We start from the raw sequence: 16578 nt of genomic DNA, 5'->3' as shown, positions 1-16578 counted from the left end.
AAACTGAAGCCCCAGTACTTTGGTCACCTGATGTGAAGAGCTGACTCATTGGAAAAGACCTTGATGCTGGGAAAAATTGAAGGCAGGAGAAGGGGATGACAAAGGATGGGATGGTTGGATGGCATCACGGACTCAATGGGCATGAGTTTGAACAAACTCCAAGAGATAGTGAAAGACAGGGAAGCCTGGCATTCTGCAGTCCATGGGGTCACAAAGAGTCAGACACAACTTAGTGACTGAACAACAGACCATCTATTGGGGTGCTGACTCCTTCATCTGATGGGAAGAACACTGATTCTGTTTTATCTACAGAAGACACCCAATTTTGAAATGAATGAATGAAAAGGACAATTACTATTTTTGTGCCAGAATAAGAATTTATTAAGAGATTAACAAGGGATATTTATCACTTCTCCAAAGACCAAAAGAGTGACAAGGAAGATTTATTCCAATTATGTTCAGTTTCACAGCTTGCCTACCAGCTCAATCATACTTACTGTAATTATTTAAAATCACAGATAAGTATTTGCTAGAGCATAACACTTTAAGCAAATGTATCATTGTAAGCATAGACGTTACTTGATCCGGCTGTAGATTTCTTCGTGGGACTCAGAAGACAGACTGAGCCATTGGTGGACTTGGCAGCCTCTTGTGTTAAAGGATCTAGCTGGGAATTCAGTGGAAGCTGATGCTGGTTGAAGGCTGCTCCCAGAAGTGGAACTGAGATGTGACTTTGGAGCCCTTGACCTCCTGCTGGCACTGAGGCCTCTAGTGCACAAAGGTGTTGCAAGGTCCACACCGAGCACGTGAGACACAAGGATTGGAGATGCAGGGCCTTTCACAAGCGTTGGTTGTGGCACATGGGTTGCAGGGGAGCCTGAAGGCAGAACACCATTACAGCATGTTACAGGAAAGTGAAGTGAAGAGTTAGAAAGATACGAAACACACTTTGTATAAGAGTATTGTATTGCTACGTCCTGAGTGCCTCCAGTCAAAAGCTTGAAACTATAAGTTAATTTCCATCAAGAAGATCTTTCATCCTCATAGCCACCTCACGAGCCCCCAAGGAGACCATTACTAGCCTCCTACTCACTTGCAGTCCTCACTGTCCAGCAGCCCACGGTACGTGTTGATCTCACACTCCAGCCGGGCCCGCACGTCCAGCAGCACCTGGTACTCCTGGTTCTGCCGCTCCAGGTCACTCCTGATCTCCGCCAGCTGTGACTCCACGTTGCCGATCAGGCTCTGCACCTGGGCCAGCTGGCAGCTGTAGCGGGCCTCCGTCTCCGTCAGGGTGTTCTCCAGGGAGTCTCTCTGTCAGAGGGAAGGGGAGGAAAGTCACAGAGCTGCTCCTTCAGGGGCTTCTCCATTGCTTCCAAACAAGTCACCAGCTCCAAGAGTTCAGGAGAGGGTGGTCCGGAGGGCATCCCAGTGCCCCTGACTCCCCAACCTCACCTCCTCACCAGGAGTCTCATCAATACCCACCAGGTTGTGCTGGGCCTGAAGCTCCACCTCCAGGGCATTGACCGTGCGTCTCAGCTCGATGATCTCTGCCTGGTAGGACTGCAGCTGCTCTGAGCTGGACACCACCTGCTTGTTCAGCTCCTCAGTCTGAAACACCAAAGGGCAGAAGAGACAATCAGACCCCACCTGAAGGGCCCCAAGGGGCTGAGGGTCCTGAGAGACCACATGCCGAGATGCTCACCTGCCTGATGTACCATTCCTCCACGTCCCTGCGGTTGGTCTCCACCAAGGCCTCATACTGAGCCCTGGTCTCGTTGAGCACACGGTTGAGGTCCACAGTGGGGGCGGCGTCCACCTCCACGTTGAGGCGGTCTCCCAGCTGGCTCCGCAGGGTGTTGACTTCCTGGTGGAGGAAGGGGACAATTCAAAGTATCTCAGAAGATCCTGATGCTCTCTTCTGGGAGAGTGCAATTCCATTGGTGATTATTCTTAAGCTTTCAGAAGCCCCATTCCCTCTGATCCTCTCATTAACTGGGTTCTATATTCAGTGAGTAACCTGTGTCTTCTACTTTACAGAGTGCTTTCAAGTCCATGGCCTCTTTCCACCCTTGTACTCAGTATACCACTTCTTACTTGGAGGTGCAGTGGTTTGGACTGAGTTGAGATGCACTAGACCATAATTTTAAAAGCCCAAACACCCAGTCTAGTGTTCTTGCCAGTATACCATATAGCCTATGGTTTGAATCTTAGCTGTGAGTTTAAAAAAAAAAAAAAAAAAAAAAAGGATAGGGCGCGATCCCGCTGGGGGAGTGGAGTCTCGGAGGCGGCGCTGCAGTGGACAGAGGGACGGACGCAGCCTAGGTTGTCCCAGCTTTCGCTCTAGCGCCAGCGCGGAGGACGCGATGTCTGGGCACTTATTAAAAAAAAATAATAATAAATAAAGGATACAACCCAGCTAAAGAGGAAGCAAAGAATGCGTACTTCATAATCTGCCATCCTGGCAGAGAATAGACCTAACTGGTCATTTCTTGATTTCACCAGTTTAGCTTTTGATAAAGGAAATAGTTATCTGCTCATTTCAAGGCTAATGAATTGGATCTCATGCCTACCACTTTCTAGACTAGAAGATTTTAGAAACCTCAAGTGCTTCATGTGTAAGATGAGAACTATCTCTGGAGTTCTAAAGCACTTAGCACAGTGTTTGGCACACAACAAGCACTCAATTAATATTAACTATCACCATTTACATTGTTCTGGATTTTAAAATTTGCACAAAATATCTGTCTTCTTTATCATGCAACTAATGAAGCAATGATGTGAGTGCTTTTCCGCGAATAACAGAAGGAGCTCTGAATGAGTAGAGTGGGGTTGTGTTTCCAGCTCATCCCTCTCTACAGGGTGGTCTTGCTGGTGTCCCCAGTGACTAATTGAAGAATTGGGGTAAAAGATTTCTGTGGCCCCATGTGCTCCACCATGGGAATGGAAGAGGCTGTGGGTGCTGCCTGGCTGTTGACCTTTCCTTATTACTGAGCTTGCCAACTTCCTTCACCCTCATTCTCGCCACCAGCAGAAAAACCCTTGCTTCCTATCAGATGACTCATTCTCTACAAATCCCTTTTTGTTTGGAAAACAGATTCCTCAGCTAGTTGAGCCTCTCCCGCACCCCACTGTGGTTGGAAACAGGCCTCAGCAAGTTTGGTCCTGTTAGGGAGCTTCACCTGCTCATGGTTCTGCTTGAGGCAGATCAGCTCCTCCTTCAGGGACTCCACCTGGGCCTCCAGGTCAGACTTGCACAGGGTCAGCTCATCCAGGATCCTACGCAGGCCATTCAGGTCTGCCTCCACCAGCTGCCTCAAGGACACCTCTGTCTCGTACCTGTGATGCAGAGAATCAGGGTCAGGCCTGGCCTTGACTCTAGTTTGGTTTGATTTGTCAGACATCTGGGAGTTGAGGCTTGTGGTTTTTACAGCCATCTCGTTGACTCAAGTTTTCAACATGGAGCCAAAGTGCCTGGAGGAAAAGGCACTGGTAAGAATCGATGCCTTTGAACTGTGGTGCTGGAGAAGACTCCTGAGAGTCCCTTGGACAGCAAGGAGATCAAACCAGTCAATCCCAAAGGAAATCAACCCTGAATACTCATTGGAAGGACTGATGCTGAAGCTGAAGCTCCAGTATTTAGGTCACCTGATGCAAACAGCCAACTCATTGGAAAAGTCCCTAATGCTAGGAAAGATTGAGGGCAGAAGGAGAAGAGGGTGTCAGAGGATGAGATGACTGGATGGCATCACCACCTCAATAGACATGAGTTTGAACAAGCTCTGGGAGTTAGTGATAGAAAGGGAAGCATGGTGTGCTGCAGTCCATGAGATCACAAAGAGTCAGACATAACTGAGCAACTGAACTGACTCATTGAAAGGACTGATGCTGAAGCTGAAGCTCCAGTATTCTGGTCACCTGATTCATTGGAAGGACTGATGGCTGGATGGCATCACCAATGCAATGGACATGAACTTGGGCAAACTCCAGGAGATGGTGATGGACAGGGAGGCCTGGCGTGCTACAGTCCCTGGGGTCACAAAAAGCTGGACATGACTGAGTGACTGAACACCAACAAGTATTTTCTAATAAATGAAGAGACAGTGGATTTAATGTGATAAAAACCCATAAACCATGAGATTTCCAAAATTAATATACTTCCTCCAGTCTCCTAATTGGATTCTGTGTTTAGTGGAGCATCAGGGGACCATGACTTCTACACTGGATGGGATTCAAAGATGTCCTCTGAAAAGAAAAGCAGGCAAGGAGTCTGACTCTGGAGAAGGGTTTCCGAGTTCTGGTTAGCAAAACTTTGTCAATGTTTGTTGTTATAGAAGACAGGTTAAGAGGAAGGAGAGCAAAGAGGCAAGACAACAGCCCCCTTTCCCACTCACTTGGTCCTGAAGTCATCTGAGGCCAGCTTGGCATTGTCAATCTGTACCACCAACCTGGCATTCTCAGACTTGCTGCACAGGATCTAGAAGACCCAAAACATTCTAGAATGAGCTTGGTTATCTTTAGTTAACAGCATCCCTACTAATTCACTTACATGGAAGAAATAGAATGAGAAATCACAGTGGATCTTATATTAAGATTACTGCCCATGTGCAATAGTTGCTCAATATTAGAGAGCTCAAACTTGAGGGAGGAAGAATGCAGACATATGCCAGGAAAGTATCAGTACATACACAGTTTTTCCTTTTCTTTCCTAATAAGAAATATTGAGAAGCTGATAATAATAATAATAACTAACATTATTTATCTTTAAAAACCTACTCTATGTCTGGCATGGTTGCAGGAGCTAAAGATACAAAAATGAGTAAGCACTAAATCCTGCCCTCAAGAAACTTTCAATTCAATGGAGAAGATAAATATGTCGGCTAACAATTGGAGGGGCTTGAGTCAGAGACAGAGCCATGTGCGCCCAGCCATCCTGGATAGCTGGGTCCTCCTAGGGAGCTTACACTTTTTCTTGTTCTAATCAACTATTCTATGCCCTCACTGGGCACTGGGCACCAGGAGAAGCCCAGAGGCTTCTAGATCAAGATGATGGAGTCAGGATAATTAAGTACCCAGAAGAGGACATCAACAAGTGGTCAGAGCAGCCAAAAGCCCAGATAAGGGAGAAAGAAATTGGCCCAGTTCTTACAAAAAGTCTCGCTTTCTCAGCTTCCTTCTTGGGCTGTCTTTTCTCACACCTCAGGGTAATAATTCCAGAGTCGGCAAATACATGGAAGCATTCAGAGGCAGCTTTTAATTACAGCTTATTTATGCAAAGTGCTGCTACCTCCACAAAGGCTAACACTATGCAAATACTCAGATCTAACAGTCTTGGTCCTAAAATGGACCCTCAGGAAAACAAAATGAAAAAGCAAAATGGCAATCGAATAGCTTATATTGTTCCTTAACCATATCTCGGATTCCCTCCCTACAACTTCCTGCTGGAGGCAATGGAGTGCCCAGCCCCTCACCTTCTGCTGGAGCTCCTCGATGGTCCGGAAGTAGGACTGGTAGTTGGGGCACACGAGGGGTTCCTGCTGCTGGCTCCGCTCCAGGATGCGGCTCTCCAGCTCTGCATTGTCCCGCTCCAGCTGCCGCACCTTCTCCAGGTAGCTGGCCAGACGGTCGTTCAGGAACTGCATGGTCTCCTTCTCGCTGCCATTGAAGGAGCCCTCGCAGAACCAGTTGCAGCTGCCCACATTGGCGGGGATGTTGCAGGCCCCGGGCAGGGTGGTGCCACAGCAGCTGGGGGGCACGCAGGGCCTGGAGGAGCAGCTGGAGCGGAAGCTCAGGTTGGGTAGGCAGCAGCTGTAAGACATGGTGCTGGAGGGAGCGAGGTGCCACAAGAGTCCAAGTTCACCAAGCCAGAGTTGTGAGTCTCCTTCCTCTTGGGAGCATTTATACCCCCTCTGCAGAGGGTGTGGATGTGGAAGACAACCCTTCTTTTCTTACTCATTTGGTTGTCAAAAGCCCCTCCCCTTGGTTTGCTATGTTTCCTCAGAAGAGTCCCTCAACTCATAAAAGACTTTACTTGGGCTTCTTGCTAAGTCAGAACTCCTCTTCCATGCTGGGCATCAGTGAAATAAGAGCTTCATGGTGTGGCTTCAAAGGGCTGGACTCATGAAAGCCCTGACCTTCATTACTGGGGTGTGGTCTGTCCAGGGACACTATTGCTTCTGCTCTTTCTGGCTTGACAGCCCTGACTCTGTGGCAAGTCTCTGGCTCTTCTTGCTGAGATGGACAAACAACCCTTACCCATTTATCATTCACTAAGTCAAATTCCAAATTCATGGTTTTAGAAAGAGGAATAGATTCTTTCTGTGCTGTGCTGTGCTTTGCTTAGTCACTCAGTTGTGTCCGACTTTGTGACCCCATGGACTGTAGCCCACCAGGCTCCCCTGGCCATGGGGATTCTCCAAGCAAGAATACTGGAGTGGGTTGCCATGCCCTCCTCCAGGGGATCTTCCCAACCTAGGGATCGAATCCAGGTCTCCTGCACTGCAGTTGGATTCTTTACCATCTGAGCCACCAAGGAAGATCCTCTCAGACCATTAAAATAGTTCCTAGTGGTTTTGTTTCCTGATATGATAGGCATATCAGGAACCATATCCATAATCATGTCAATCAATAAAATAGCAGATGGTCACCAGGGTCAAAGTTCATACAGGGCACTGTGAGAAACAGAAGATAGGACCAGGGCTGTGGTCAGAAGGAGCTCATACTTGTTGAATACCTGTACTAGCCCAAAGTGGTACTAGACACTCTTCACAATCATGCTGTTATTCACATCTCACCATGACCCTTCAAGGTACCTGATTATATCCCCATTGTACAGATGGGCAAATGGAGACATACAGGACAGGGATTAATATATTGTGAAGCCAGGATTCCAACACAAATCTCTATTCTTTCCATCATACCATGCTGCTTAAATAAATGAACTACCTCTTTCCCTAAGTTATCTCTGCCTCTTCTCTTAGCTTTCATTTCACTTTGAGCATAACACTGCATGACTTATATGCTTATCTCTCCATGTATTTCAGTCCACAAAAGCAGTTGTCATTCAGTTGTGAAGTTGTAGCCAACTCTGCAATCTCATGGACTGCAGCATGCCAGGCTCTTCTATCCTCTACTATCTCCCAAATTTTGCTCAAATTAATGTCCATTGAGTTGATGATGCTATTCAACCATCTCATCCTCTGCCACCCCCTTCTCCTGTTGACTTCAATCTTCCCTGGCATCAGAGTCTTTTCCAATGAGTTAGCTCTTCACATCAGGTGGCCAAAGTATTTGAGCTTCAACTTCAGCATCAGTCCTTCCAATGAAAATTCAGGACTGATTTCCTTTAGGGTTGACTAGCTGATCAATGTTAAAGGAACTGATCATTCCTTGGCTCAATGGGGGACTTCCCTAATGGTCCAGTGATTAAAAATCTGCCTGCCAATGCAAGGGACAAGTGTTCAATCCCTGATCTGGAAAGACCCTACATGCCACACAGCAATTAAACCCATGCACAACAACTAACGAGCCTGTACTCTAGAGCCTATGCTCCGCAAGAGAATCCACTGCAATGAGAAGCCTGAGCACCTGAGCACCACGACTAGAGAGTAAGAAAGCCTGCCTGCAGCAACAAAGATCCAGGACAACCAATAAATAAGCAATTATTTTACATGTAGCTGAATGGGTTTTTTTTAAAAAAAATATCTTGCTGTCTACAAGAGATCCACTTCCGATCTAAAGACACACACAGAGGGGATGGGAAAAGGTATTCTGCACAAATGGAAATAAAAAAAAAAGCTGGGGTAGTAATACTTACATCAGACAAAGTAGACTTTAAAATGAAGACTGTAACAAGAGACAAAGGACATTATATAACAATAATGAGATGAATCCAGCAGGAAGATATAATACCTGCTCCCAACTTAGCAACACCTAAATACATAAAGCAAATACTAACAGACATAAAGAGAGAAATAGATGACAATACAATAATAGTAGGACACTTCAGTACCCCACTTATATAATAGATAGATCACCTAAACAAAATATTAATAAGGAAATATTGGCATTGAATGATATACTAGATTATATAGACTTGATAGATGTATACAGGCCACCCCAAAACATCAGATTCATATTCTTTTCACATCAACATGGAGCATTTTCCAAAATAGATTGTATGTTAGGCCACAAAACCAGTCTCAATAAAGAAAATGGAAATCACGTCAAGCATCTTTTCTGACCATAATGATATGAGACTACAAATCAGTTATAAGAACACTGAAAAAAATAGATATGTGGAGTCTAAACAACATGCTACTCAACAATCAAAGTATTACTGAAGAAGTAAAAGAGGATATCAAAAAGCACTCTATGACAAGTGAAAATGGAAACACAACAATCCAAAATTTATGGGACACAGCAAACAGTTCCAAGAGGGAAGTGCATTGCAATATAGACCTACCTCAGGAAATAGGAAAAATCTCAAATAAACAACATAACCTTCTACATAAAGGGACTAGAAAAAGAATAAAGTCCAGAGTTACTAGAAGTAAGAAAATAATAAAGATCAGAATGAAAATAAGTGGTATAGAAACTAAAAAAAAAAAAACAATAGAAAAGATTAATGAAATTAAAAGCAGTTTTTTTTCAATATTTTTTAAAAATCTATAAAACTTTAACTAAACACATCAAGGAAAAGGAGAAGGCCCCAAAAACCCAGAAATGAAAGAGAAGTTACAACTAACACCACAGAAATACAAATTATCATGAGTTTACTAAAATTAAACACCAACAAATTAAATGGCCAAGAAGAAATGGATAAATTTCTAGAAACATAAAACTTCTCAGATTGAAGAAATAGAAAATCTGAACAGACCAATTACAAGTAACGAAGTTGAATCAGAAAAAAGCAAAAAAAAAAAAAAACAAAACCCTCCCAACAAACAAAAGTCCAGGGCCAGTTGGCTTCACAGGTCAATCCTACCAAACATTTAAAGAAATTTGGTACTTGCTTCTCAAAATATTATGAAATATTGAAGAGGAAGGAATGCTTCTCAATTCTTTCTACTAGGCCAGAATTACCCTGATACCAAAATCAGACAAAGGCACTACAAAAAATTAAGTTACAGGTAAATATCGTTGATGACCACAGATGTAAAAATTCTTAACAAAATATTAGCAGACTAAATTTAACAATATATTAAAAGGATCCACACCATTATTAAGTGGGGTTTATCCCAGGGATTCAGAGATGGTTCAATATCTCCAGATCGATCAATATGTTATACCACATTAACTAAAGGAAAAATAAAAAGCATGTATCATCTCAATAGATGCAGAAATGGCTTTTGACAAAATTCAACATCTATTCATGATACAAAATCTCAACAAAGTGGGCATAGAGGGGAACATACTTCTACTTAATAAAGCCCATATATGATAAACCCACTGTTAGCCTCATACTCAGTGGTGAAAAGCTAAGAACATTTCTTCTAAGATCAGAAATAAGACAAGGATGCCTTTTGTGCCACTTTTATTCAGCATATTATTGGAAGTCTTAGTCATAGCAATTAGATGAGACAAAAAGAAAAGAAATCTAAATGGGAAAGGAACAAAGAAAGCTTTCATAATTTGTATATGACTTTATACTATATATAGAAAACTGTACGGGCTTCCTGGGTGGTGTTGTGGTAATGAACCTGCCTGCCAATACAGGAGACATAAGAAAGGGAGTTCAATCCCTGGGTTGGGAGGATTCCCCTGGAGGAAGAAATGGCAACCCACTCCAATATTCTTGCCTGTAGAATCCCATGGACAGAGGAGCCTGGTGGGCTACAGTCCATGGGGTCACAAAGAGTTGTACACAACTGAAGCGACTTAGCACACAGCACACAGAAAACCCTATAGATGCCACCAAAAAATAGAATAAATGAATACAGTGAAGTTGCAAAATACAAATTAACACATATAAATCTGTAGTGTTTCTATACATGAAAAATGATCTATCAGAAAGAGATATTAAGAAAACAACTCCATTTATAATTGTATCAAAAATAATAAAGTATCTAGGAATAAATCTATCAAAGAGGTGAAAGACCTGTATGCTAAAAACTATAAGACTTTGATGAAAGAAATTGAAGATATACAAATAAAGAGAAAAATATACTGTGTTTATGGACCAGGAGAATTAATTTTATAAAGATGTTCATATTACCCAAAGATATGCAGATTCAATGCAATCCCTGTCAAAATACCAACAGAATTTTTCACAGAACTAGAACAAATAACCTTAACATTTGTATAGAGCTACAAAAGACCCTGAGAATCAAAGACATCTTGAGAAAGAAAAAGTCTAAAGTATCATGCCTTTTGACTTCAAAATTTACTACATAGTTATAGAAATTAAAACAGTATGGTACTCACACACAAACAGAAATATAGATCAATGGGACAGAAGAGAAATCCCAGAAATAAGCTCACACTTATATCATCAATCTTTGACAAATGAGGCAAAAATTTTCAGTGAGGAAAAGAGAGCCTCTTTAATACATGGTGCTGGAAAAACTGGGGAGCTACATGCAAAAGAATGAAACTGGAACATTTTATTACACCATATCCAAAAATAAACTCAAAATGTAATCAATAATTAAATGTAATATCTACACAGAAAAAGAAACCATAAACAAAATGAAAAGACAACCTATGGACAGGAAGAAAGTATTTTCAAATGATGCAACTGATGAGGGCTTAATTTTCAAAATATATAAACTGCTCATACAACCCAATATGAGAAAACAAATAACCCAATCAAAAAATGGGCATAAGACCTAAATACAAGTTTCTCCAAAGACATACAGATGGCCAACAGGCATATGAAAAAATGCTTTCCATTGATAATTATTAGAGAAATGTAAATCAAAACTATAACAAGAGGGCTTCCCTGGTGCCTCAGTGGTAAAGAATCTGCCTGCCAATGCAGGAGACACGGGTTTGATCCCTGATCTGGGAAGATCCCACATGCCTTGGAGCAACTAAGCCGGTGCACCACAGTGTAAAGCCCTAGAACCTGTATTCTGAAACAAGAGAACCCACCTCAATGAGAAGCCCAAACACCACATCTAGAGAGTAGCCGTCTCTCGCTGCAACTAGAGAAAAGCCTGTGCAGCAATAAAGACCCAGCAGTGCCAAAACTAAAATAAACAAATAAATTAATTTTTTTAGAAACTACCATGAGATATCACCTCACCACTCTCAGGATGACTACCATCAGAAAGACAACAAATAAGTATCAGTGAGAATGTGGATAAAAGGGAATACTCATATGCTGTTGTTGGGAATGTGAATTGGTGCAGCCACTGTTGAAAACAGAATAGCAATCACTCAAAATTTAAAATAGAACTACCAAAATATCCAGAAATTTCACTTCTAGGTATTTACCCAAAGAAAACAAAAACACTAATTCAAAAAGATAGATGCACCCCTATGTTCACTGCAGCATTGATTACAATATCCAAGATACAGAAGAAACTTAAATGTCCCATCAATAGATGAGTGGATAAGAAGGTGTGAAAGATACTATTCAGCCATAAAAAAAAAAAAAAAGGAAAATGTTCCATTTGCAACAACTGGGTAGACCTAGAGGCTATCATGCTCAGTGAAATAAGTCAGAAAGAATACGACAAATACTTTACCATCCCACTTATAATCGGAATCTAAAAAAACAAGCAAACAAACAAAATAATGAACCAACAACAGAAACAGAGTCACAGATACAAAGAGCAAACTGGTGGTTGCTAGAGGGGAGGGGTTTGGAGGTTGGGCAAAATGGGTGAAGGTAATTAAGAGATACATATTTCCAGTTATAAACTGAATAAGTTACAGGATGTGATGGTGGAATAGAGTCAAGAATACTGCAGTGATTTTGTATCATGGTCACTGGACCTGTGGAGATCATTTTGAAATGTATTTGATTGTCAGATCACTATATTGTACACCTGAAACTAACACAATATTGTGGGTAAACTAACTTCAATGACAGAAAGAAGGAAGGGGAGGGAGGGAAGGAAGAAGGGAAGGAAGAAGAAATGAAGGGGAAAGGACAAAGGAAGGAAATGGGGAGCCATTGAAGGTTCTAAGGAGAGGGATGATGTAGTTTATTTCTGATAAACATTGTATGCAATTTTGATTAGCATTGTATATTTTCATACAGGAAATCTTCAACAAGTCCTTGGAGTTGCTAGACTAGAATTCATGAGATGAGTTGGGGATGAAAAGGGCAGATACGAACCTAGTACAGATGTGAGAGTTGGAGAGAGAGCCAAAGGACAGTATATGAAGAAAAAAGCAACAAGGGGCTGAGGACCAAATTTGGGGGAATTTCCCAACCAGAGATCAGGCTGGGAGAGCAGACCTGCTCACAGAAGGTCAGGGAGGAGAGAGCTCCAACATGAAGGTGAAGGTGAAAATTGTCAAGGGCAGTAAAGAGACCTCCTAAGATGAAACCATGGACAGAGACCTGATTATGTCCCCAGGACATCTCTAATATGGCACCCAAGTTGTTTAACACCCAAAATGAGCCTTGGTAAACTGACCCTTAAATACCCAGAGTTGAGATGTTCATTATTTAGAAAAGTGCTGTCACAATCACTTTGTATACCTGATTATAAAGCTTTAGTCTTACCAATATAGAATTTTTACAATAATTAGAATGTGTGTTAAGCAGTTTAAAGATGTCAAGCTTGTTTGGATTTGATGATTCATAATAGTGATTTGGGACTAATTACCCAGGAAGCATAAGCACTTGGAACTGCCCATGTGTATAATTTTACTTCTATTTCATCTACTTCTATTTTGCCACTAAGCATAAGATGAGACTTATTTGATATCCTAAAGGGAGGCAATGAGGAAAGAATTCAGTTGTGTGCCTATATACATTGCCCAGGAAGAGAAGAGGCTCCTTTTTTTTCTTTTTTAATTTTATTTTATTTTTAAACTTTACAATATTGTATTAGTTTTGCCACCCATCGAAATGAATCCGCCACAGGTATACCTGTGTTCCCCATCCTGAACCCTCCTCCCTCCTCCCTCCTCCCTCCCCATACCCTCCCTCTGGGTCATCCCAGTGCACCAGCCCCAAGCATCCAGTATCGTGCATCGAACCTGGACTGACAACTTGTTTCATACATGATATTATACATGTTTCAATGTTATTCTCCCAAATCTCCCCACCCTCTCCCTCTCCCACAGAATCCATAAGACTGATCTATACATCAGTGTCTCTTTTGCTGTCTTGTACACAGGGTTATTGTTACCATCTTTCTAAATTCCATATATATGCGTTAGTATACTGTATTGGTGTTTTTCTTTCTGGCTTACTTCAGCCATTAAAAAGAATACATTTGAATCAGTTCTAATGAGATGGATGAAACTGGAACCTATTATACAGAGTGAAGAAGAGGCTCCTTATTGTCATCCAAGCCAGGGACAGAACAGAACTTGGAGAAGGATGCTTGCAGCAGAGTCCAAGCATCTCTGCTACAGCTACTGATCAAAGACTGCTTTGCACTTGGCTCTTCCCTTCTTCCCTTCCACTTCCTAAGGTAGATCCCAAATGCCAAAATAGTGAAAAGAGGGGGAAACTTGGAGCAAGTAATGTCAGGGATCTTAATGCTCATTTCACCCAATCCTCTCATTTTACAAACGGAGAAACTGAGGTTCAGAATGGAGAAATGGCTTGTTTAGGGTAATATAGTTAGAACTCAAATCTGCTGATCCTCACTGTATTTCCAGCCCCAATAACCATGCTGCAGAAATGTTGAATAATTTCACAACAATCTGATCTGCCATTACCTCAGGGCAGAAATCAAAGTCAGTGAGAAAAAATAAAAACGAACAAAATCTTGTTATCCATAGATAGACTCTGTTGAAGAAGAATGAAGGATGAGTGTGGAAGTAAGTAGAATTCAGCAATACTGAAGTTCCTTGTTGTCTCCCTGATTCCAACTATTATTTCTACATCAATGACACTATTATATCCTAACAGTTTGGAGCAATTCAGCTACAAGTATATCCTGTCACTTGGAAGAACTCAGAATCACAACTGTTCAAATGATGGTGACCCTACTCAAGAGCTTTACACTTACCACAAATAAATATCATCATAACAAACTTTAAAATATGACTTTAACAATGATAATTGAGAGATAAATAGAACCACACTACAGTGATGACACTGGATGCTTTTAAATGGTAAGATTATGAATGCTTTTCTTTTCCTTCTCTATACTTTTGTCCTCTCCAAATTTTTCTGAAAATGTATATATTAATTACTTCCTCACAAGAAAAAGAAATAAAATTTACATTAAAAACCCAAAAAGGAAAAAAAAAAAACCCCAAAAGGAAATTCTTACAAGTCCTCTAAAGAAATAAAAAGTTCTTAAAGGACACAAGTAAAGATCCTAGTCCAAAACGATCAGTAAATCGCACTCAAGCTTGTTATTCTGGAAATAAAGTCTCTGTCATGATTGGCATTCACACCTTTGTGATTACTGCTGACTTTGTCAATTCCAAAGGTGAGTTATTAAAAAGTGATGAAGGGAAAACAAGCTTGCTATGGGATCATACAACCTGTAGCTCATGAACTGACTGATGTGAGCTTCATAAGGGAAGTCATGTCAAGATCTGAGCTTCATGTCAAGAGAATGCAAAGAGGCATCACCCTTAGGGAAATGTACTGCCAAGTACTGCAAGCCCATTCTAAGAAAATGAACCACTTTCTTAGAACAGATTTCCCCCACACGTATAGATGGTGATGGAAATTCTTTTATGGAAACAATGTCTAAGTCAGAGGAAGCTTAGAATCTTAGAATGTTGGAGCTACCAACAGCCCAAGTGGTCATCTCATTCAACTCATTGTTTTACAAATGAGAAAACATTGACCCAAAGAGGGAAATGACTTGCTCAAGCTTACATGGAGAATCTGTGAAAGAGCCTAGATTGAAAAAGAGTAAATCAAATTCGAGAAATGAGAGACCAGGGTCAAGTCCTTTGGTCTTTATGAGAGAGTCAGAACTCAGACCAATGAAGAAACATCTCTCAAAAGACTGCACCCTTAGTGAAAAGGTGACCTAGAAATCTTTAAAAGATGCTCATTACCACAGGAAGACTTTTTTTAAAAAAGAAAGAAAAAGAAAAAACTGGGCTATCTCTTCCTGGGCTCTAAATTTAAACGTGATGCTATATAAAGGCAGTCAGTCACAAAACACCACGTACTGTGTGATTCCACTCACAACAAATATCTAAAATAGGCAAATCCATAGAAACAATGATGATTGCCTAGGCCTGGGGGTAGGGAAAATGGGGAAGAGCTACTAATGGGTGATGAAATGTTATAAAATATAAAAATTATTGAATTAGATACTTTATATAGGTGAACTTTATAGTATAATAATTATATATATACAGTGGACCCTTGAAAAACAGGGCTTTGAACTTCATGGATCCACTTATATGTGAATTTTATTCAACAGTAAATGCTGCAGTGGGCCTCCCTGGTAGCTCAGTGGTAAAGAATCCACCTACAGTACAGGAGACACAGGTTTGATCCCTGGGTTGAGAAGATCCCCTGAAGGAGGAAATGGCAACCCACTGCAGTATTCTTGCCTGGGAAATCCCATGGACAGAGGAGCCTGGAGGGCTATAGTCCATGGGGTCACAAAGGGTCTGACACAACTGAAGAGACTGAGCACATAATAACAAAAGTGACAAGATAAGGGTTAAAGTCACAGAGCAGATCAAATGTGAATTCAACATTAAGCCTTCCTGGTTAACTTTCATGAGGCGTCACCCCTGTATCTGATCAGCTGCCTAAGGCTCCACCTCCTGATACTGTCACATTGGAGATTAGGATCTCAACATATGAGTTTGGGGCACAAAAACATTTGGTCCATAGCACTAGTTTTATTGTTCTTCATAGCACTTACCACTTGAAACAGTTATGCTTACTTGATTCTCTTTTTTAATTAATTTATTTTAATTGGAGGCTAATTACTTTACAATATTGTAGTGGTTTTTGCCATACACTGACATAAATCAGCCATGGGTGTACATGTGTTCCCCATCCAGAATCCCTCTCCCACCTCCCTCCCCATCCCATCCCTCAGGGTCATCCCAGTGCACCAGCCCTGAGCACCCTGTATCATGCATTGAACCTGGACTGGCGATCTGTTTCACATATGATAATATACATGTTTCAATGCTATTCTCTCAAATCATCCCACCCTCACCTTCTCCCACAGAGTCCAAAAAACTGTTATTTACATTTGTGTTTCTTTTGCTGTCTCGCATATAAGGTCATCGTTACCATCTTTCTAAATTCCATATATATGTGTTAGTATACTGTATTGGTGTTTTTCTTTCTGACTTACTTCACTCTGTATAATAGACTCCAGTTTCATCCACCTCATTAGAACTGATTCAAATGTATTCTTTTTAATGGCTGAGTAATATTCCATTGTGTATATATACCATAACTTCCTTATCCATTCATCTGCTGATGGACACCTAGGTTGCTTTGAT

The 16578-nt window shown here is 41.4% G+C and overlaps 1 protein-coding gene across 1 annotated transcript; it reads right to left on the bottom strand.

Moving 5' to 3' along the window:
• Positions 1 to 402: 402 nt before the first annotated feature.
• Positions 403 to 5874, bottom strand: LOC147351630 (keratin, type I microfibrillar, 47.6 kDa). Its single transcript, XM_086355368.1, has 7 exons — positions 5472 to 5874; positions 4395 to 4477; positions 3183 to 3339; positions 1706 to 1867; positions 1486 to 1611; positions 1094 to 1314; positions 403 to 877 (listed from the first exon to the last, which is right to left on the bottom strand). The coding sequence occupies exons 1-7, from the start codon at positions 5817 to 5819 to the stop codon at positions 769 to 771; spliced, it is 1206 nt and encodes a 401-aa protein (XP_086211494.1). The 5' UTR covers positions 5820 to 5874; the 3' UTR covers positions 403 to 768.
• Positions 5875 to 16578: the final 10704 nt, after the last annotated feature.

The sequence above is a fragment of the Bos grunniens genome, chromosome 19 (assembly GCF_055505025.1).
Source record: "Bos grunniens cultivar Pamir isolate PY7600 chromosome 19, Bosgru_T2T1.0, whole genome shotgun sequence".
NCBI classification, from domain to species: Eukaryota; Metazoa; Chordata; class Mammalia; order Artiodactyla; family Bovidae; genus Bos; species Bos grunniens.
Note: the sequence above shows the minus strand (reverse complement) of the source record. Positions and strands in the feature narration are given on the sequence as shown.